General features: G+C 37.9%; 1 protein-coding gene across 1 annotated transcript in view; it reads right to left on the bottom strand.

Annotated features, from left to right (window-relative positions):
- The window catches only part of tfa (transferrin-a), an 86,599-nt gene extending 64,865 nt beyond the window's left edge, over positions 1-21,734 (bottom strand). The window contains exons 1-6 of the mRNA XM_028794911.2: positions 21,569-21,734; positions 19,105-19,262; positions 6,191-6,293; positions 5,660-5,851; positions 2,485-2,620; positions 2,284-2,339 (exon numbers count right to left, since the gene is read on the bottom strand). Coding sequence (XP_028650744.1) covers positions 2,284-2,339; positions 2,485-2,620; positions 5,660-5,851; positions 6,191-6,293; positions 19,105-19,262; positions 21,569-21,611 — 688 coding nt within the window. The 5' untranslated portion in view covers positions 21,612-21,734. The remainder of the gene's footprint in view (positions 1-2,283; positions 2,340-2,484; positions 2,621-5,659; positions 5,852-6,190; positions 6,294-19,104; positions 19,263-21,568) is intronic.
- Between the last annotated feature and the right edge of the window lie 348 nt (positions 21,735-22,082).

Here is a 22,082-nt window from a genome sequence, read left to right as displayed (position 1 = left end):
TGAGTTATGTAGCTAAAGCATAATGCCCCTTGATTTGTACACTACACATCATACTATATAACTTAACGTCTTATTAGCCTTCTCAATTGTTTCTGTTAACTTTCTGATCTATATGATGATAATGTAAAATAGGCTAAGACCTCTACATCCTTGTCATAATTGTAGTTTGAAGTTTCAGCATTCCAACTGTATATTCTAATGTAACATTTTTATTTCATATATCTAATAAGTAACATATATTTATATTAAATTTCATCTGTTACAAATCTGCCCCAGCCTGCATTTTGTTCATGATCCCTTTGTAATAAACACTGGTCCTACATTATCTGCAATTCCTTGTTATTTACTGTGTATTCTTATCAAGATCAGTTATATAGCATCAGCCCCAGCATTGAACCCTGGGTGTAACACTTTTAACATTGCCTAATTTTGAACAAGTTCCTTTGTTTCTAGAATTTTAATCAATGTTTTAGTAATCTACACATTGTGCCTTGAATTAACATTTCTTTTAGTCTGATTACTAGCCTTTCATGAGGGGCTTATTTAAACTTTCTGAAATCAAGATAAACAATATCATACACACTTCTCTGATCATATGCTCTGGATACTTCCTCATAGAATGCCAGTCTTTTAGTGAAACATGATCTCCTCTTCTAAACCCATGCTGACTGTTTTGTAATACACCTGTTCTTGCCATGTGATGCTTGATCTTTTCCTTTATAATAAGTGCTTCCATGAATATACTTGTTATACATATTAAGCTTACTAAGGTTAAACTGAATAGTGTTAGTTGATATAGCACCTCTGAATTAGAATTTCGTTCATTCATTTCGACAAGATATAAAAGGCAGTGGTATGTAAAGATACCAGTTTTGGCATTTTCGTGCCCTTCAAATGTCTTGCTGTAGTTATTCAAGGAATGATGCGGTCTCTCATAGTTATTTATAGACCGACAAAATATAATGTGTCCTTTATTGAGGAATTCTATGACTTAGTATCTATAATAATAAAACGTCTATGTGTGGAAGTGTGTCTGTCTGTCTGTCTGGCCCGGAAGTGCAAGGTGTCCGGAAGTACGAGGCTACAGCATGAAGCTCAAAGAAAGCTCCTCTGTCGCCAAAGTGAAACTGCTGATGAAACAGACATTCGCTTAGCCACTGATAGACAACGGAGGCAAGCACGTCAGCAAAACAAAACCACTGAGTAAAGAGAACCTCGCTTAGTCGCTAATGCACAACTGATGCGATCGATTGAAGTGTCAGAATCCATGTAATCTAGGAGCACAGCCTTTTTACAGCATGGGCTTACACAACCAGTCTCTAATAATAACTAATTACAATAGATTTCTAATTGCAGAGGTTTAAATTATGTTTATGTTTTTGACCTTTAGCCATCAGCATCACCTGCTTTGTGCACTGCTTGATCCGGAGTTCGGTGTATGGGAGCATAGGACAAGCGAGTTGATGTTTAACATCTAGCCAGCTGGTCGATTTGTTAACCTGTTAACTATAACACCAGACTCATTTCATGATGATCTGAACTTTTCATTACACCTGCACGAAGCGTATCTAATAACACTTTTATTTTCTCACTAAGCCACATCACTGACTGTACACTTGGGCTTAAACTCCAAAGGATTTGAGCTACATTTTTGGTGCATAATTGCAATACAGAACTTCATTTTTTTTTTTTTTAAGTAAAACCATGTAAACATGAAACGAATGCACGGGGAGCTCTTTCTTCTATAACAGTAGGGTAAGCAAGACAGGTATTGTATCCTGTTCAGCCCAACCCCTTTTCAAAAATGTCAATCAGACCTTGAAATCTGTGATGTTTCACAAGCAGGGCTTGTCCAGAAATCTGTACTAGTACTTGCACTTCCCTAGACATCAGTGAAAGATCCTAATTTATTTTTGTTTACTTAGACTGTTTTTAAGAGAATTATGTATTTTTTATTTATGAATTCATGTTTACATAGATAATTTATGTGAAGTTAAGTGTTCTCTTTAGTGTTGTTGATTTTATAAGCACAGAATTTCTAAACAAATTAAAAAAAGAGGTATGATTTGCAGATTTGTTACACTCCAGTATGCACAACCACCAGTTACTTACTTTCCACTTGTTGTTGTTAAATATTATACAATCTTTAATTACTTTATGATATCTTGAGTTAATTTAATTTTTTTGTTTGTTTATAGGGATATACAAAATGCTTATGTAGATTACATGGACATTTTTAATAACATTTTGCAAATATTAATACTTATTAACTATGACCATTACCTTGAGCCACGAGATGTTTGACAAATGCAACATCACCTTTGCCATCTTTTAGACATCTGAAAAAGACATAAATGCAGAGTTTTTGGCTGCAACATTTTCAACTATAGATGAATTTTAGATTACACAACATTAAAACTTCAATATTAGAGCCTGCTTAGCTCTCTACAGTATGTTTTTTACAGAAAGCAAAGAATGACTTACTGTAAAGCACCCTCATAATCATAGTAAGGTTCATCATGCGATCGAACACAGTTTTTCTTGCACTGCTGACAAAGTCTTGGGTAAAGTTCTTTGTCCGCACCGGGTACACAGGATGCAGAGAAGAATCTGGATACAGCTAAATATGAAAATACAACGAAAATTTGTGTATTTGCAAAATGATTCTTTTTTTTGGACCTGTAGCCTTTAATTTCTAATAGTTTTGCTCAGGAATTTTTACTTACTGAAACTCTTTCTGTGCACAAATATAATGGTTGCAGTATCAGAATATGAATACCATGTCTTTAATATTTTTCTCCAATAATGAGTAATGCATAGGATCTATACACATATTGACAGCCTTTGACAAGCAGACTGACTGTTGTCACACACGTGCACATGGGAAACAGCTGAAGGGCTTACTCACTAGTAATTCTACGCCAGGCCAGGGGGTGGCGGAGTGTACTGACTATCTCTCTCAGTCCCTTGCAGACCTTTCCTGGAAAATCCCGCCTCTTGCCAGCTCCAAGGATGATGTCACTTCTGAGCCTGAGGAAGACACTCCCAGTTCCTGCCCGTGGACATCATTTCCTGTCTAGGCTTTTGAAACGGCCATCTTGCCTTAGTACAGGCAGTTCTGTTCTGGACTCCAAACTATAAACAACTTGTATCTAACGAAGCAATTTTGCAGCCGAGCATATTATACGGGTGGCTGCACCAACTCTTTATGATGTCTCCGACTCATTCTTGTGACATTGTTTAGAGTCAACCATCAAACACACAAAGAAAGCACTATGGTGAATGTGAACCTGAAGTTAACCAAATTATTATTTTACATTAAGCACACATTGATTAAGTTACTCAGGCATGCAAAGCATAACATGTATTAAAACTATTGTACATTCAGATTTTCAATACTGTTTAATATGCTTTTTGTCTATTTTAATAATAATCTTAAAATTATACAATAATCTATCATTGCAGATTGTGTTTTGGGATATGTTTGTACCTTACATAACTTTTTAATATGGTGTAAAAGTAACAACATCATTGTTGGATAATTTGCCTTTAACCCTCACAATGTCTTCATAATGATGACCCACAGCTGTGCCTTAGTGGTCTTTATTGACCATTCTGACACCACACCTTAGTTGTACTGGACATTATGGAAAGTCTAAAACTATTTTTAATATTATTACATTAACACTTTAGAATAGTTACTTTAAGGTTTTCCATTTATGTTTGTATGTACGAGTCATTTATTACAAAGTAACACAAACAAAGCCTTCATTAAGATGTGTTTATGTATTAGTAAGTGACTGAAAGATGCACTTTTCTGAAGGGCTGTCATGGGTGCTGAATGAACCTTAACATTCAACAACGTATTTGTTAAGATCTTCAAACACTGCCGTAATAAATGCAAAATGTAAATAAATGCACCTAGGTAAGCCCATTTAAAATTGTTACTGATATTGCATTATCTATGAAATACATGCCATAATAACTAAATCTGAGGAGCTTATGTGTAGAACAGTAAGTAAGCGGAACTAAATTTAAGCCATAACAAAGTAATCATAAGCCACCAAGTAAAACATTTAATTGAAAAAATAATTTTTTCACTATTTTTTATATCTATAGTCATAACTGTGTGATCAATTGTCCATATCATGAACTCTATCATATCATATCATTACTTATGTAATTTTCACACCTCCACTCACTCCACCCTAAAAGCAAATGTAAATACCAGAAGTCATTTAGCTTTTGCAGTGATCCTTAGAAATATGAATGCTTGCAGATTAATTTTCTCAGCTTGAGCAGACTATAAAATGTCACTCACTGATTACAGAGTTTGACTGTCATTTACACTATGGGTATTAGTGGAGACTAAATCAAATATAAAACCAGCATGCATTCATATTCATCATTCAACTGTATTTCCTTATAATTTCTGAGAATCGGGGGGTATTAACTATATATACATAAAATGTTATGTGTTTAATGTTAAAGTGGATGAGGGCCACATTTTGTTATATGTATCTTGTCATGTTTTGGGTTCAGAGCTGCATAAATCAAAGTAAACTAGTTCTTTAAAAGCACTCTTTATTATTGAATTTCTATAAAGAGTCCTTGGGGTCTTTCAAAACACAAGTCAAACTTAATCATTTTTGAAATTATTTCAAATCCTTTTGTGACTTTCTGAAATGTATAGAATTCAATGGCATCTTCTTAAGTGCCGTCCATCTGAAAAGGGTTACAAGCTGGCCAACAGCACTCCAAGAAGCAAGCACCTTAGGTAATGCCAATGGCATCAGGCAATCAATGACTTAAAAAGGGTTTTTTTTTCTATGAGATATTAGACTCGTACATGAAGGCAGCTGATCCTGCTTTTGTTTGCCTATGTGAAAATGTGTTTGCTCTGTAATTCTACAGAGCTCCAGAGAGCAAAGTGCCCCATATGTCCTAATATATTTAACACAAGTGTATGTATAAGAGCAGTTTGGCACTATTTCCAGGCAACTCCCCCGAATCACTTCTGTGGTCAACAATGTCCACAGAAAGTACTACTGCCTTCCCTCCAGAGCACTTGAATTGCAGCCATACCTGTTAACTCTTTGTACAGCACTGGCTTCATCAAACATAATGTGACTTCAACTTAAAGATGTAGTAGGATACCAAAAGTAGCACTGAAATTAGGTATGAAAATTAATTATGGTTTAAAAAAAAAAGTTGTAGGGTACTTGAAATTTCTTGCTTTTTATTGTCAAATGTAAATTCAGTTTAATACAGGAAAAAAACGTGCATAGCATTAACACAAAAAATACCGGTTTACTGGTTTTGCATGGTGGTACAATGATTAGACCCACTTCTTCACAGCTCTAGATTCTTGAGTTTAAATCCTGGCCCAAACATTGTCTGTGTGGAGTCTGCATGTTCTCATGCAAGGGGTACATGTATATTTAAGCTGTGCAAAGTTATGCATGGGAATTTGTGCATAAAGAAAACATTTTTATTTATTGATTGAGTGATTGATTGATTGTTTACAGATTTGCAAAGTTTCTTAAGCCTTTCTAAGGGAAATGTATTAAACATATAAATTTCTACTTCATTTATACATTAATTTCTCATAATACTAATTGCCTGGCTTATTAAGTTGATTATGATATTTAGCACTTACCACTTTCTATAGTTTCTTCACTTGTTCCATTCCAAGCAAGTAACCCATATGAAATAAGAACCCCAATGGGTACATTCCAGCCAGCTGATTTCCCCAAACCTGTGTGGCATGATTTCTTTCCTTTAAGCTCTTTGAAACTGAATCCAGTTCCTTTCTTGACCACAGCTACTGCATAATAACAGTTTGCATCATCTGCAAGCAGAAGAATAAACCATACAAAAAGAACAAGTAATTTTGAGAGATGTAGAAAACCTCATTTAAAAATAGCAAGCAACACTGAAGTATGGAAGCCCCTTATACAGCAAAAAATTAAACTGTGCAGTTAAGTCAAGTATATAATAAGAGGATTTGATATTGTCTCAATCTGTTTTTATTTTCTCTGTCTGCTAGTAGGTGGGCTGTCTTACCAAATGATGTTTTCAGTTCCTTAGAGTCTTACTAACATCAATGAATATACAAAAATGTGACAAAAACAGCCAGAAATATGCAATATCCCTCCCTGTCTTTTTCATATCATGAAAATCATCTTACTTTCTCCATAGTCCTCAGCAATAATTGGATGAAGATTATAATTAATAAGACCAGCCTCATAGATATCTCCACCGTCCAAAGTTATTGCATCTGCATTCCCATCCTAGAAATTGGAAAGAAACACTATATGAAAAGGGATGTCACCGAGTTGCATAAACACCTGTCTAACTAGATGACAATGTTCAGTACAAGCTTGGATCATTTATACAAGTTTCCAGCTGTAACAAGGGTGGAATGGTGGCTCTGAGGTTAGGGATCTGCACCAACAATCAGAAAGTTTGAATCTCATAAATGCCAGAGGTGACTCTACTCCGTTGGGCCCTTGAGTCAGGCCATTAACCTGCAATTGCTTCATCCTGGATATGACATTAACCTGCATCTAGCCGTGCAAGTAGGTCCTTCAAGTTGCAGGGAAAACTCAGGGGTTGGTGGCTGGATTGGCACTTCACCCACTGTAAAAAACCTCAAACTGTTCCAGTGTGGTGCTGAGGTGTCACCCGTTGCATGGCTGCACTTGGGTCCAAATCCATGTGGTTCATTGTGTGGTGGGTGTAGCAATGCACTCTAACAGTGCATGCTCCCAACCAACTGTAATGCAGTGATGATTGTATTGTTTATCATTTACATACAGAAATAAAAACAGTTAATTTAATTTGATCAAAATAAACAATAATGACAATGTAAATCAATTAACAGTGCAACAGAAATAAGGCCAGTTGACATTGAAGGAGAAAAATTAAACTCCAGTCAAAAGAATTCCTGGAGAAAATAAACCTTTTGTCAGGGAGAGTCACAGTTCTGTAAACTTTAGAAAGGTGGCCACTTAATTCCTACTCGACTTTCAACATGCTTGGCAGTCTAATAATATAATAAAAAATATTTTCATCCTAGGACTAAAAGGCTTCTAACATCTCTAGTATCTTTTCCATGGGCAGGAAAACAGCTTAGAAGCAGTGGTGAAAAGTAACAATGGCTGTAGGGGTTCTAAGGGCAGAAAATGAGGTGTTAGACAGATCTGTGAGCAAGTGACACACAATCTATGGTCTAATGACGCACATCCTCCTTATGGAGGAATCGAAACAATACGTACATCCAAATCTGTTCCTCAGAGAGTCACATTCAGAGTAGTTGATGGAATGGTCCCTACAGATGACGCAGCAGTTTTGGCCCACTAGGCTGGCTAATTTGAGTAGCTGTTTAAAGTTTATCAACCAGCAAAGACATTGGACATCTCTGGGTCCTTGGTTCTTGAGGCTAATCCTCCATTTAGTTGTTAACTGAGATTGCACAGGTGAACCAGCTGAGGGGAGGGAAGGCTGCAGGGATCTGTGGTATCTGAGGTGAACTTCTCCAGGCTGTGGTAAGGCTGTCCTCCTGGCAATTCAAGCAATCTTTGCTTCCATTTGGGAGACAGGCGTCATCCCAACTGACTGGAAAATGGAACTTCTTGTCCCTGTCTGGAAAGAGAAGGGTGATCCCCTGGAATGCGACAGTGCCAGATAAGGTCCTTGCTTGGGTCATCCTTAATAGAATCCATGATCACAATCTCACCCACCAGCGACTAGAGCAGACTGATTTTACGCTTAAGAAGTCTATCATCGATTGCATCGTGGCACTGAGGGTTCTGAACAAACACAAATATCAGCAGAGTTTCTTTGCAGCCATTATCAATTTCCGGAAAGTGTTCGACTATGATCAAACTGTCCTGTGGGACATCCTGAGACTTTACCCCCCTGAAGTTGCTGGATGTCATGACTGGCCTTTACACTGGTACTGTGAATGGTGTGTAGAGTGGAGGCAGAACCTCTGTGTTTTTCCTAGTTAATTCTAGGGTTCGTCAAGTGTGTGTTCTTGCTCCTATCATGTTCAATGCTTGCATGGACTGGGTGTTGGGCAGGGTCATGGGGTCCAGCAGCTGTGGGGCATCTATTGGTGAAGAAAAATTCACTGATCTTGACTTTGTGAATTTCCCCTTGGGATTAATAAAGTATCTATCTAAAATATCAGCAGAGTTTCTTTGCAGCCATTATCAATTTCCGGAAAGTGTTCGACTATGATCAAACTGTCCTGTGGGACATCCTGAGACTTTACCCCCCTGAAGTTGCTGGATGTCATGACTGGCCTTTACACTGGTACTGTGAATGGTGTGTAGAGTGGAGGCAGAACCTCTGTGTTTTTCCTAGTTAATTCTAGGGTTCGTCAAGTGTGTGTTCTTGCTCCTATCATGTTCAATGCTTGCATGGACTGGGTGTTGGGCAGGGTCATGGGGTCCAGCAGCTGTGGGGCATCTATTGGTGAAGAAAAATTCACTGATCTTGACTTTGTGAATTTCCCCTTGGGATTAATAAAGTATCTATCTATCTATCTATCTATCTATCTATCTATCTATCTATCTATCTATCTATCTATCTATCTATCTATCTATCTATCTATCTATCTATCTATCTATCTATCTATCTATCTATCTATCTTTGCTGACAATGCTGTGATCTTTGCTGAGTCAATGGAGGCTCTGATCAGGACTCTGAAGTGACTGAGTGAGGAGTCTGAGTGTTTGGATTTGTGAATGTCATGGATAAAAACCAAGATCCAGGCTTTAAATATCCTCTTGGACACAGCCATCAGCAGTGTGTTTGTGGAGAGAGTGTAGATTGCATGAAGAGGTTTGCTTACCTCGGTAGCCACATTCATGTCTCTGGTGACTCTTTATGAGGTCCCTGGAAAGAGGTGTGTGGGACTTCCAATATCTTTGTAAAAGGATGAAGTTCCAAGTTTTTACAGTCCTGGTGCTTCCTTGTTCATATGATTGCGAGACAAGGATGCTATCCAGTGATCTGAGACAAAGACTCAGTACCGTGTCTGTTTGGAGAATCCTAGGGTACTGCTGGTTTGACTCTGTGTCAAATCAGCGGTTGCTCACAGAGTTCCGAATGAGGCACATTACCTGCATTGTGAGGGAGTGTCAGTTATGGCACTACAGCCATGTGGTGCAATTCCCCGAGGGTGATCTGGCTTGCAGGATTCTCATTGCTGAGGACCTGAGCAGCTGGACCAGGCCAAAGTAACGCCCATATAAACAACTGGCTGCAGCAAATAGATGGCCATTTCTGTAGGATGGGACTGGACCATGTATCTGCCTGGGGTGTTGCAAACAGGGATCCTGAGTTGTTGTACCAGTGAATGCTCCCCAACCTGACCTGAATGTACTTAAGTATGATTTTCACTTATCTGTATTTAACTTAAGTAGATTTAGCTGTGGATATATTTGACTTTTAATCCACTATATTTACAGCAAGTACCTCAACTTTCTACTCCACTACATTTCTGCATGGTGATGTGTTACATTTTACAGTCACATGAATATTCTTTTTGAAGGACTCTTTTCAGTGAATCATGGGATTAGCAAGCATGAAGAAATCGATCTGTAGAGTTCAACAGGAGTACTGTTGTAATCTTTTGTAAGATTAATAAAGTTTGTCCATGCATTAATTCTGTAATGAGTGATAGACCACCTCCTATCTTGCTGTGCTATTTGAGGTGTTCTGCAGTATATAATACTACTGTTGAAGCATCATGGACAGCTTTGGTTTCTGTAACACTCAAATATAACAAAGTCTTCACACCTTCTATATCACAAATCAGTGAAACAATCAAAGTAAAAAAATGACCGCAAAGACATGTACAATAAAGGAGGAGAGAGGCGGAAATGTGCATAAAGGGTTTTCTCCTGGTGTTCTAGTTTCCTGCCACAGTCCAAAGATGTTAGGAGGACTGGCAGAGCTGAATTAGCCCTAGTGTGTGTATGCCCATGACCCTGCTCTGAATAAACAGATTTGGAATATGGATTAAAAGAGTATTGTTTTAACAGTACTTTAGTCTCCCACTTTTCTCTATTAGTAATATTCATGTGAGAAAATATGCTTAAAGTGAAACAAAAACGTTTTCATTATAAGGCCATTGTTATTTGTATCTTTAGGACTCCGTTGTCATTATGATAATAATCCTTTTCTGGGGTCCCAGTATGATACCGATTTTTCTAACTTGGGTCCTCAAATTAAAAAGTTTAAGAATCCCTGGTTTAAAGTGCATAAATGATGCCGTTACCCTCTTTCATTTAGATGTTTAAAGTACAAATAAAAGTAGTGCTTGCTTGATTTATTCTATTTAGAGCTACAACATCATCAGCAAGGGAGAACTCTGTCATTGATCATTTTCTCATTCATCATACAAATACAATACATTGAAAATGCATATACATTAGAATATATTATTTTGTACAATTCATTATGGGAATTGTTTGAACCAAAATTTAGAAATATAACATAATATTAACCTAATATGTATATGCATATCTGGATCTAACATCAAGGTGACTCGAGTGCTGAGAAACCCTGGGGCTCTGCTTACAGAGGGACAATTACACCTAAATAAAAAAACTTAAAACAAAAGTATGAGTGGGTAGGATATGATCAGAGCAGGTGCCTAATATGTCACCTTTATGAGATTGGACATTTGATGTTACTGTTCCACAAAAGAGATAATATGGTCATTCAAAGCAAGAGCCCAGTGATGCAACAAAAGGAAAAATTTAAGAGAAGTAAAAGATGTTGTGTTAAAAACTATACAATACTGACATTTGCAAACTCAAAAATAAAGTCATAAATAAGTAAATGATAATTTTGTACATGACATAATACCGCAGCTGAGATAAAATACAGTGCCTTACAGGAAATGGCTAATAGCACTGGTTCCAGCAGCTTTAGCAGCAATATGCAGTCCAGTAATGCCAACAAAGACATGAACAACAATGTGGAAGACAGCAAGTCCACTGCAAAAGATACAATGTACCCAACAACACCAAACAATGAAGAAATACTTTTACACTCTCTTATTTTATTTGGTTCAATTTACGAACCAAAAAGTGACATAGGCCTTTTAAAAATGTTTAATGGATGTTGGTTAGCTGAGTTCTCAAATGAAAGTTGATTTCCTGTGTATGTGATGCTGCAGGCATCAATTTGTGTGTTACATCTATTGTAATACGTAATGAACCACATTTGGTGCCATGGGGTCTTTAGGTGCCAAGCTCCCCTTCCAATATGGTTGCCTCCCTCAAAATGGATTCTTAAAAATGGGTTATTTATGTATATACATTTTAGTGCAAGTGTTGTACATAATAAAAAATACATAATAAAAACAATGTGAATGAAAAATACTGTTTGGCAAAAAATGCACAGGAAGTGTATACATCATAAATTAAATTATGTTTATATACTTGCTGTATATGAAATGGAGAAATTCTTACCAGGGGTTATACTACCTTAAATGTTTAAATTTTATTAAGCCCATTTAGTTGGAAGTTCAGTTTATGGACTCTTAAAGGTCACCTTTTCTAAAGGTAAGTTCAGTGGTTTTACAACTGCCTATAATAGCCTGATGCAATTTTACTTTAGATAGCTAAATATCAACAGCTTATTATAGTGGCATGCAGTGGTAGGCTGAACTATTATTTTTCAATTTTGTTTTATTTTATGATCTCCTGTTGCACAGTGGTGTATGTTGAGTGCTGTGCATTCTATGTACAGTGGTGTGAAAAACTATTTGCCCCCTTCCTGATTTCTTCTTCTTTTGCATGTTTGTCACACAAAATGTTTTTGATCATCAAACACATTTAACCATTAGTCAAATATAACACAAGTAAACACAAAATGCAGTTTGTAAATGGTGGTTTTTATTATTTAGGGAGAAAAAAAAATCCAAACCTACATGGCCCTGTGTGAAAAAGTAATTGCCCCCTGAACCTAATAACTGGTTGGGCCACCCTTAGCAGCAATAACTGCAATCAAGCGTTTGCGATAACTTGCAATGAGTCTTTTACAGCGCTCTGGAGGAATTTTGGCCCACTCATCTTTGCAAAATTGTTGTATTCAGCTTTATTTCAGGGTTTTCAAGCATGAACCGCCTCTTTGGATTCAGGTCAGGACTTTGACTAGGCCACTCCAAAGTCTTCATTTTGTTTTTCTTCAGCCATTCAGAGGTGGATTTGCTAGTGTGTTTTGGGTCATTGTCCTGTTGCAGCACCCAAGATCGCTTCAGCTTGAGTTGACGAACAGATGGCCGGACATTCTCCTTCAGGATTTTTTGGTAGACAGTAGAATTCATGGTTCCATCTATCACAGCAAGCCTTCCAGGTCCTGAAGCAGCAAAACCACCCCAGACCATCACACTACCACCACCATATTTTACTGTTGGTATGATGTTCTTTTTCTGAAATGCTGTGTTCCTTTTACGCCAGATGTAACGGACATTTGCCTTCCAAAAAGTTCAACTTTTGTCTCATCAGTCCACAAGGTATTTTCCCAAAAGTCTTGGCAATCATTGAGATGTTTCTTAGCAAAATTGAGACGAGCCCTAATGTTCTTTTTGCTTAACAGTGGTTTGTGTCTTGGAAATCTGCCATGCAGGCCGTTTTTGCCCAGTCTCTTTCTTATGGTGGAGTCGTGAACACTGACCTTAATTGAGGCAAGTGAGGCCTGCAGTTCTTTAGATGTTGTCCTGGGGTCTTTTGTGACCTCTTGGATGAGTCGTCTCTGCGCTCTTGGGGTAATTTTGGTCGGCCGGCCACTCCTGGGAAGGTTCACCACTGTTCCATGTTTTTGCCATTTGTGGATAATGGCTCTCACTGTGGTTCGCTGGAGTCCCAAAGCTTTAGAAATGGCTTTATAACCTTTACCAGACTGATAGATCTCAATTACTTCTGTTCTCATTTGTTCCTGAATTTCTTTGGATCTTGGCATGATGTCTAGCTTTTGAGGTGCTTTTGGTCTACTTCTCTGTGTCAGCAGCTCCTATTTAAGTGATTTCTTGATTGAAACAGGTGTGGCAGTAATCAGGCCTGGGGGTGGCTACGGAAATTGAACTCAGGTATGATACACCACAGTTAGGTTATTTTTTAACAAGGGGGCAATTACTTTTTCACACAGGGCCATGTAGGTTTGGGATTTTTTTTCTCCCTAAATAATAAACACCATCATTTAAAAACTGCATTTTGTGTTTACTTGTGTTATATTTGACTAATGGTTAAATGTGTTTGATGATCAGAAACATTTTGTATGACAAACATGCAAAAGAATAAGAAATCAGGAAGGGGGCAAATAGTTTTTCACACCACTGTATACTTGTGTGTATGTCTTTTGCTGGTAATGTATTACTGTCAGCATTCTGAGGGAAGATGCAAATAAGAATTTAATTGTATAATGTGCACTTGACAATAAACCTGAACTCAAAATATTTAAAACCTATCAAGTTAAATGTATGCAATATTGGAAAGTTATTCATTAACAATCCAGAACGTTTTTCTTCTGACTTATGTTTTTCTATATACTCAACATAAGGCTTGAACTAATAGTATAATATACATTTTATTTATTGAAATCTACTTATTTATGGTTCACTATCTGTGTAATTTGCTACAAGGGCCAAGTAAAGTACAATGCAGTGCATGCTTTTATTGTGAGGGAACTCCTCCTTCAGCATAGTTGTCACTGTTCTCTTGGAGCCAGCCATTGCCTTTTAGCTGTATTAATTTAATCAATTTTCAGAGTTGAAACTTTTTCAAACTTTGTAGGGAAAAACAAATTCAGGGCTATTTATATGCAAATGTGACTGCTGTTTGATCTCTGTATGGAAAATAACTACTGCATATGATTTTTAGTAATTATACAGAACCAGAACAAACATAAATTATTTTTATTGAAAATAGCCTAAGCAAGCACAGCATTGCTCATTTGCAAAACAGTCTTATTTATCTATCAAGCTACTATTCTCAAAGATATATCCTATTATGATTACAATTTGTTCACTGTAGTAAAAATCACCAATACTCTGTCACTACCAAATCCAGTTACTTTATCACTGGATGTGTTCTTTCCATGCATAATTTTCCTTAGTGCTTGGACCATACTCTCTGCATTCCAATATGTTAACCCAGTGCTTTACAGGCTGACAGTTTCTGCTGTTAAACTTGTTATTTGATTAATATAGAGATAAAGCTTTCTTTTGACAGATGTCTGCACTCTCTTCTTTAAAAATAAGATTCTCACTTTGATGTCTTTTCACAAAACTTCTTTGCTCTCATTTACAGCCCTTTGAAGGACTTTCGGCATATTTTTTTCTGTGTCTCTATTAGAGGAATTCAGTAATCATTATTTCATGTTGAGTAGTTGAGAACTTCACAACATGATATAAATAAATAAAACTAACAGAATAATACAATTTATCTTGGTAAACTTAATTAAAACACATAAAATGAATGTCAGAATATGAATCCAAAAACCCCACAACACACAACAATGTATGTGTTAAAATGCACAGTATTAGATGTTTATCTCCCGCTGTTTAAATTGAAATCCAGTTTTGTAAATTACCAAAGATGCAAATAGTTTCTACTTTCAAAATTAATGTTTGATATGGGATTATATCAAATGATTTTTTAAGTAAATTATGCTGTAAAGTTTGCCTTTGTCTACTATTCCAGTAGCCCACTCAAAAAAATCTAAACATATGCTTGCTGTTATTTAGCACACAATTTTCATACAGGTACTTTTTTCATTTATTTCTTATTAAACATTTTCAGAATTATGAAGGGAATAAATAAAGTAGATCCCAGCTATTAGTTTTAAATTGCCTTTTCGAGAAGGACTTTAGGATATACATAGAAACTAAGAGTAAATTTCATGCAAACCTTTCAAAGGTTTTCTTACACAGAGAATCATAGATACATGGAATAAGTTACAAAGCAGTTGACATTAGAATTTTGAGACTTTTTAGATGTCCAATTAATTATTTTTTTCCAAGAGAATAGTAAATAAAAGATTGATGAGCTAGGTTAGGATGAGTGACCTGCCTTGTCGTAATTACTGTATTCTAATATTTGAATAGATGAAAGCCCTAATTTATGATGTACAATAAGTGCCAAACCTCCCATGATTTACAGTACTGAGAGTGAATAGCAACATCACCTAATCTTTCTGGGAAATGTAGTGAAAATGGATGTGTGAATGCATTTGTCCTTTTTAACACTGTAATGGCACAACAAGTTGCATCAGCCAGGGGATAGCAACTGTGACAAGTCATCAACAGTAACAGGCATTCCATCATTAAAATGAGCAGCTTCAGTGGTAGGACTGTGCAGTGCAGTACTGCTTGACACTCGGGTGAAGAGAGCGGCGGAGCTGTCAACTGAGCACCACCTGGTGGTGAATAGGCTTCGATAGTGGGGGAGGATGCAGGTCAGGCCTGGTAGGCCAAAACGTGTTGTGAGGGTCTGTTGGGAACATCTGGCAGAGTCCCCTGTCAGAAGTAGCTTCAACTCCCTCCTCTGGCAGAACTTCAACCACATCCTGAGGGAGGTGGGGGACATTGAGTCCGAATGGGCCATGTTCCGTGCCTCTATTGTTGAGGCGGCTGACCGGAGCTGTGACTGTAAAATGGTCGGTGCCTGTCGTGGCAGCAATCCCCGAACCCGTTGGTGGACACCGGCGGTGAGGGATGCCGTCAAGCTGAAGAAGGAGTCCTACAGGACCTTTTTGTCCTGTGGGACTTTGGAGGCAGCTGATAGGTACCGGCAGGCCAAGCGGAATGCGGCTTTGGTGGTTGCTGAGGCAAAAACTCGGGCGTGGGAGGAGTTTGGTGAGGCCATGGAGAACAACTTTCGGACGGCTTTGAGGAGATTCTGGTCCACCATCCGGCATCTCAGGAAGGGGAAGCAGTGCAGTGTCAACACTGTATATGGTGGGGATGGTGCACTGCTGACCTCGACTCGGGACGTTGTGGGTCGTTGGGGGGAGTACCTCCTCAATCCCACTAACATGCCTTCCAATGAGGAAGTAGTGCCTGGGGATTTGGAAGTGGGCTCCCCCATCTCTGGGACTGAGGTCACTGATGTGGTCAAAAAAACTCCTTGGTGGCAGGGCCCCGGGGGTGGATGAGATATGCCCGGAGTTCCTCAAGGCTCTGGATGTTGTAGGACTGTCTTGGTTGACACGGCTCTGCAACATTGCATGGACATCAGGGACAGTGCCTCTGGATTGGCAGACTGGGGTGGTGGTCCCCCTCTTCAAGAAGGGGGACCGGAGGGTGTTCCAACTACAGAGGGATCACACTCCTCAGCCTCCCTGGAAAAGTCTATTCGGGGGTCCTGGAGAGGAGGGTCCGTCAAATAGTCGAACCTTGGATTCAGGAGGAACAGTGTGGTTTTCATCCTGGTCGTGGAACAGTGGTCCAGCTCTACACCCTTAGCAGAGTCCTGGAGGGTGCATGGGAGTTTGCCCAACCAGTCTGCATGTGTTTTGTGGACTTGGAAAAGGCGTTCGACCGTGTCCCTTGGGGAATACTGTGGGGGGTACTCCGAGAGTATGGGGTACCGGACCCCCTGATAAGGGCTGTTCGGTCCCTGTACGATTGGTGTCAGAGCTTGGTCCGCATTGCCGGCAGTAAGTCGAACCCATTTCCAGTGAGTGTTGGACTCCGCCAGGGCTGCCCTTTGTCACCGATTCTGTTCATAACTTTTATGGACAGAATTTCTAGGTGCAGCCAGGGCGTTAAGGGGGTCCGGTTTGGTCGACTCAGGATTGGGTCACTGCTTTTTGCAGATGATGTTGTCCTGTTTGCTTCATCAGGCCGTGATCTTCAGCTCTCTCTGGATCGGCTCGCAGCTGAGTGTGAAGCGGCTGGGATGGGAATCAGCACCTCCAAATCCGAGACCATGATCCTCAGCCGAAAAAGGGTGGAATGCCCTCTCAGGGTTGGGAGCGAGATCTGGCCCCAATTGGAGGAGTTCAAGTATCTCGTGATCTTGTTCACGAGTGAGGGAAGAATAGAGAGGGAGATTGACAGGCAGATCGGTGTGGCATCCGCAGTGATGTGGGCTATGCATCGGTCTGTCGTGGTGAAAAAGGAGCTGAGCCGCAAGGCAAAGCTCTCAATTTACCAGTCGATCTACGTTCCTACCCTCACCTATGGTCATGAGCTATGGGTAGTGACCGAAAGAACAAGATCGCGAATACAAGTGGCTGAAATGAGTTTCCCTCCGCAGGGTGTCTGGGCTTTCCCTTAAAGATAGGGTGAGAAGCTCAGTCATCCGGGAGGGGCTCAGAGTAGAGCCTCTGCTCCTCCACATCGAGGAGTCAGATGAGGTGGCTTGGGCATCTGATCAGGATGCCTCCAGGACGCCTCCCTGGTGAGGTGTTCCGGGCACGTCTAACCAGGAGGAGGCCTCGGGGAAGACCCAGGACACGCTGGAGGGACTATGTCTCTCGGCTGGCCTGGGAACACCTTGAGATTCTCTCGGAAGAGCTAGAAGAAGTGGCCGGGGAGAGGGAAGTCTGGGCATCTCTGCTCAAGCTGCTGCCCCCCGCGACCCAATCTCGGATAAGCAGAAGAGGATGGATGGATGGATGGATGGATGGATGGATAGTAACATTCCTGACTGGTGTTGATATTTAAAGTTATAGATTAGTGATTAGTGTTTTGTATTCTTCCAGGCTTCCTTTTTTGTTATTATTACCATTTTTAGTTAGAAATGCCATGCGTGCCAGTGCCTCCTTCAGCTTCCATGTAGCTTTCATACAATATGTGCAAGTAGTGTAAACATGGATGAAAAGTAATGGTGAGTATGTGAATATCAGAATTTCATTGTTACCTAACAAAGCCAAATCGCAACCCTAATCCTATATTTGTTATGGGAAAATGTGGTTACCCTTTCCTAGTACTTGTTTGTAATTATACTACCAGTCAAACATTTTAGAACATATCTGTTTTTCCAGTGTTTCTTCAAATTTAATCAGTTGAAGTGCAACAAATGACCTAAAATGGTAAAAAATTAAGCCAGAGGTTTAAATTTAAAGTTTAGGTTAGCAAAAATTGAAGAAGGAAGTATCAGAATATTACAAATTGGGCTTGCTCAGGGAACTCCTCAACTTCTGTTGATTTCTTAAAATACTCTGTCTGACTTAAAGTAGAGTTTGAACAGACTGTGTTACTATACCCTCTGAAGTACTATTTGGACAATATTCCAGTAATAATGGCAAGATAACAATAATTAACAAATGAAATTAGACAGAGCATTATAACCCTTAGAAGTGTAGGCCTTTTATTTAGAGAAACTTCAAGAAAATCAACGTGTCAGTAAGTACAGTGTCTTACACAATCCAAAGGCAATTGGAAACTAGAAGAATCTTTGATAGGAAGAGATCTGGCAGACCCAAAGTCATAGCCCAATAAGAAGACAAGTTTCTGAGGGTCACCAGCTGGAGTGATGGGCTCATCACAGCACAACAGCTTCAAGCACAGCTTAACAGTGGTCAAAAAAGCAAGTCTCAGTTTCTACTGTGAAGAGGAGACATTGTCCAGTCAGCAATAGTCCAAAGCCAATATTTCAACACCCTGTTTGGTCCTTTAAGGTATGCCTTTCTTACTGCCATTTACCCTGACCTAAACATGCTGCATGAACTCTCCTACAGTTCAACAGAGTAAATTTGAACAAAAACTGGAAAAACTGAGGTGCTCTAAAAATCTTTGACCGGTACTGTATATGGCCTGCTTTTGCTTGTCATAGAGTTTATATATAAATTCAATAGATGCAAAAACCTTTTTTACTTAGCCTGTGACACAACTTTTTAATATTAATACATTTTTGTTTTATTTAATTTAAGAGAAGAGAAAACAACTCTATACTATCAGTTATCCTTTGGAAGCTATGACAAGAAATGGCTAGGATCACCATTCAGGAAGTGTATGCATTTGTTGATGGGTCTTTTGTGAATTTTGTCAAAAAACAAACAAGCAAAAAATTAAAAAAGAAAAATATCAAAAAAGCAAGAGAAAACATTCCAATAATAAAAAGAGTTTCTTACTTTGATTGCTTGCAGGCATTCTTTTGTGTCAGGTTTTTGAACACAGGCACAGATCCCAGGGACCGCAGCCTTCAGAGCCAGACATTTCTTTTGTTCCAATGATGACTTATTACACCACTTGATACAAGATGGCACAGGTTCACCAGAAAAGCAATATACTACAAGGGAAAGAAAATAATATATGCAGAAAAATTAAAGACATAGTAATGGTCTTAGACTTCTTGAACTCAAAACTAAGATATAAACTAGTCAAATAGCTATTCCAAATAATTCTCAGTTTGAGGACAGTCAATTGACCTGGTCAGCAAACTTAAAAATAGCCTCTAAAAATTGCTGTCTTTCCACAGTTTCAAGATATAAAACTTAAACAAATGCTTAGTGGTTCCACTATTGTGTTTGTAAAAGTACAGAAACAATTAAATAAGAAATGCATACAGTAGTGTTTTCACATGTATGTGCTTCCTAAACTTTAAAAAAAATTACAAAAAATCTTACCAGTCTACATTGAACAGGCATAATCTGCCTGATCATTTAAACAAAGAATAAACATTAGTCTATTTACTGTCTCATATACTAGCAAAATTCTACTGGTGTTGAAGCTTGATTCTTTATTTAGCAATATATGTGGTTAACCATGGCCTCAATAAATTTACTCCTATACTCTCTATCAAAAGACATAACCTTGTTTTAACAAGGCAGGAAGAAAAAAGTTCGAAATCTAATGGTGTGGGTGTATGCAGTGGGTTGGACGTGGGAGCTGAAAGAGGCATGAGCTCCACAGAAAGGGTTAATTGAGAAATGCTCAGTGTGTCACTAACATGTTTGAAACAATTTAAATTCTAATAATTTAGGAATACACTAAATTTTAAAATAATAAAATCCAAGCATTCTTCTCATATTTATGGTATAGTCTATATTTACCTTTGAAATATTATATGCATTATCATGTACTTTAGAATTTGTACATTGAAAGTACCAACTTACAAGTTGATCTTGTTGAAGTTTTTGATGCACAAGAAACAGTCAAGTCTCCCATAAAATTCACATCTGGTTCAGGAATGTTAGAAACGATTCTGTACTGTGATTGATTCTGACACTTTCTGTGAATCTTACAACATTTTGTTTGGAGAAAATTTTGACACAATGCCTTTTGTCTTGTAATAGATTAAAATTATTAATTTCTTGTCTGCTTAATGTTCACCAGGAGCCATTATGATTGGTCCTAATTTAAAGTACAGGTAATTCCTCTAAAATACTAAAATATAGCAATAAACTGTAATGCTTAGTATAGTGATGAATGGCACCACACCTTTTTCTTGCTTCTAAATTTATGTATCCTCCTCTCACAAAAGAGGTAGCAGTGAAATACCTCTAATACAATGGCATACTTCTCATCCTTCATCAGTGATGTACCATCACTTTCTAACCCTGCAGACTACATTGATGCAGACATCTGGCATTGATACCTGTTGCTCCAGGGAAGCAGGAATCAAGAAAAGGGAACATAGCACGTTTCAGTAAATATCTGAGACTAAAAGACTGCAGAAGAAAGAAAATCATCTCCTCTGCACTATTACGTAAACCTAAATTGTGATTCTGGAGTTGCCTGAAGGGGAAGCATACTAAGAGGAAGAAGCAGAACTATATGCTTAATTTGTCCATTGAAAGTGCCATGAACTAACTGTTGCAAACATCTGCTATGCAAACAAGATTTAATTGTATTCAGTTTATATCTGTGCTGTTATTAAAAATTAGCTTAAAGGAAAAAGAAAGATCACTCAAAGTCATTTCTTTGACTAGTCAGCCAACATGGCAAAACATGATTAAAATCAGTAGATTTCTGTGCTCAGTGACTTAAACATACATTTTTTCCAATTTTGATGAGAACTAAGTCCTGAATTGCTGTAGATGAAAAGCACAATTAGCCTATTAAACTGTTAATTATTCCTGATAAACATTTAGTGTAGATAAATTTTAAAAATAATGTTATATTCATGCTCTTTCACAATACAATAATTTAACACATTACATAAATAATACTCAAATAATATCATATTATCAGTTTGAAACAGAATAATTAAATGTTTTAAAAGAACATTGTATTGTTTGGGAAACGCATGTTAAAAATATATGTAAATACATTTCCATAGTTTCCTTTAAAATTTTCCTAATGAATTCACATTACAGCATTTAACTCCAAAAAAGCACAGGCAGTCATACTCAGTCATTTATTACATTTTGCTCTGGTTACCAACATACTAATCTTAAAATTTCTGTACATTTTAATGTACTATACAAGACAAAACAATGCTGTTCTTTGTGCTCTACTCATAAGTCTCCAGAAAAATCAACAATGATTTTAATATAAACCAGAAGTAATTTACCTTTTATATATATATATATATATATATATATATATGAAAGACTACCTGAATAATCCGGAAACTGTACAATTTTCACTTACTTAGGCTTGCAAAAACAACAAAGCACTGGAACAGAAGCTTCATGGCTTGTTTTGTTGTTTTTTTTTAATGATGGGAGCTCACAGACTTCAAAAGGCTGTGAGGGTAGCTCTCCTGATGACTGGGGATTTTATAGGGATCATAGTTAGCTGAGTTTGCAAAAAGATATTTGTACTCTTTTCTTTGGTAGTTGCCTGGCATATCCCACTTAGTAGACATTAGTTTTCAATTGGTGGCAGGACAAGATTTACTCATGGGGAGGAGACAGATTGGTTAATACCTAAAATGTAGGAGTGTTCAGGGACATTTTCCTTGGTAACAATGATAGATTTTTTTTAACTTATACATTTCAAGGAGATTTTCCTGTTTTTTTCTCCTTGATTGCTTATACTGATTAAAAAGCAGGAACATTTTTAGAGGATCTTTGAATGGTGTGCTATATACCTTTGCATTTGTAGTTCTTGTTAAACAAACTTGAATTAAGAACTACATTTCTTTCCAGATCAAGTTAGAGTT

This window comes from Erpetoichthys calabaricus, chromosome 2 (genome assembly GCF_900747795.2).
Source record: "Erpetoichthys calabaricus chromosome 2, fErpCal1.3, whole genome shotgun sequence".
Lineage (NCBI taxonomy): Eukaryota > Metazoa > Chordata > Cladistia > Polypteriformes > Polypteridae > Erpetoichthys > Erpetoichthys calabaricus.
Note: the sequence above shows the minus strand (reverse complement) of the source record. Positions and strands in the feature narration are given on the sequence as shown.